Here is a 282-nt window from a genome sequence, read left to right as displayed (position 1 = left end):
AGCAGCAACTGCAGCAACAGCAGCAACTGCAGCAACTGCAGCAGCAGCAGCAGCAGCAGCAGCAGCAGCAGCACCAGCGGTCTCAGAGCGCCTCGCCCCCATGGTCACGCGAGCCCCTCAGCTCGCACCTGCGGCGGCCTTCTCACCCCGTCCCGTTTGCTGCTGCTGGCAAGAGGCAGCAGCAGCGGCAGCAGCAGCAGCAGCAGCAGCAGCAGCAGCGGAAGCAGCAGCAGCAGCAGCAGCAGCAGCAAGGGGGGAACGTGAGGCGACGGGAAGGTTTGG

The 282-nt window shown here is 66.7% G+C and overlaps 1 protein-coding gene across 1 annotated transcript in view; it reads left to right on the top strand.

Moving 5' to 3' along the window:
* EMH_0022320 (ATP-dependent RNA helicase, related) overlaps positions 1 to 282 on the top strand; it is a gene marked incomplete at both ends in the record, with an annotated part of 9,877 nt that overhangs the window by 3,214 nt on the left and 6,381 nt on the right. Inside the window, one exon of the mRNA XM_013501923.1 lies at positions 3 to 282. Coding sequence (XP_013357377.1) covers positions 3 to 282 — 280 coding nt within the window. The remainder of the gene's footprint in view (positions 1 to 2) is intronic.

Source organism: Eimeria mitis, genomic scaffold (genome assembly GCF_000499745.2).
Source record: "Eimeria mitis Houghton genomic scaffold, Emh_scaff789, whole genome shotgun sequence".
Lineage (NCBI taxonomy): Eukaryota > Apicomplexa > Conoidasida > Eucoccidiorida > Eimeriidae > Eimeria > Eimeria mitis.
This window is presented reverse-complemented; position numbering and strand designations above follow the sequence as displayed.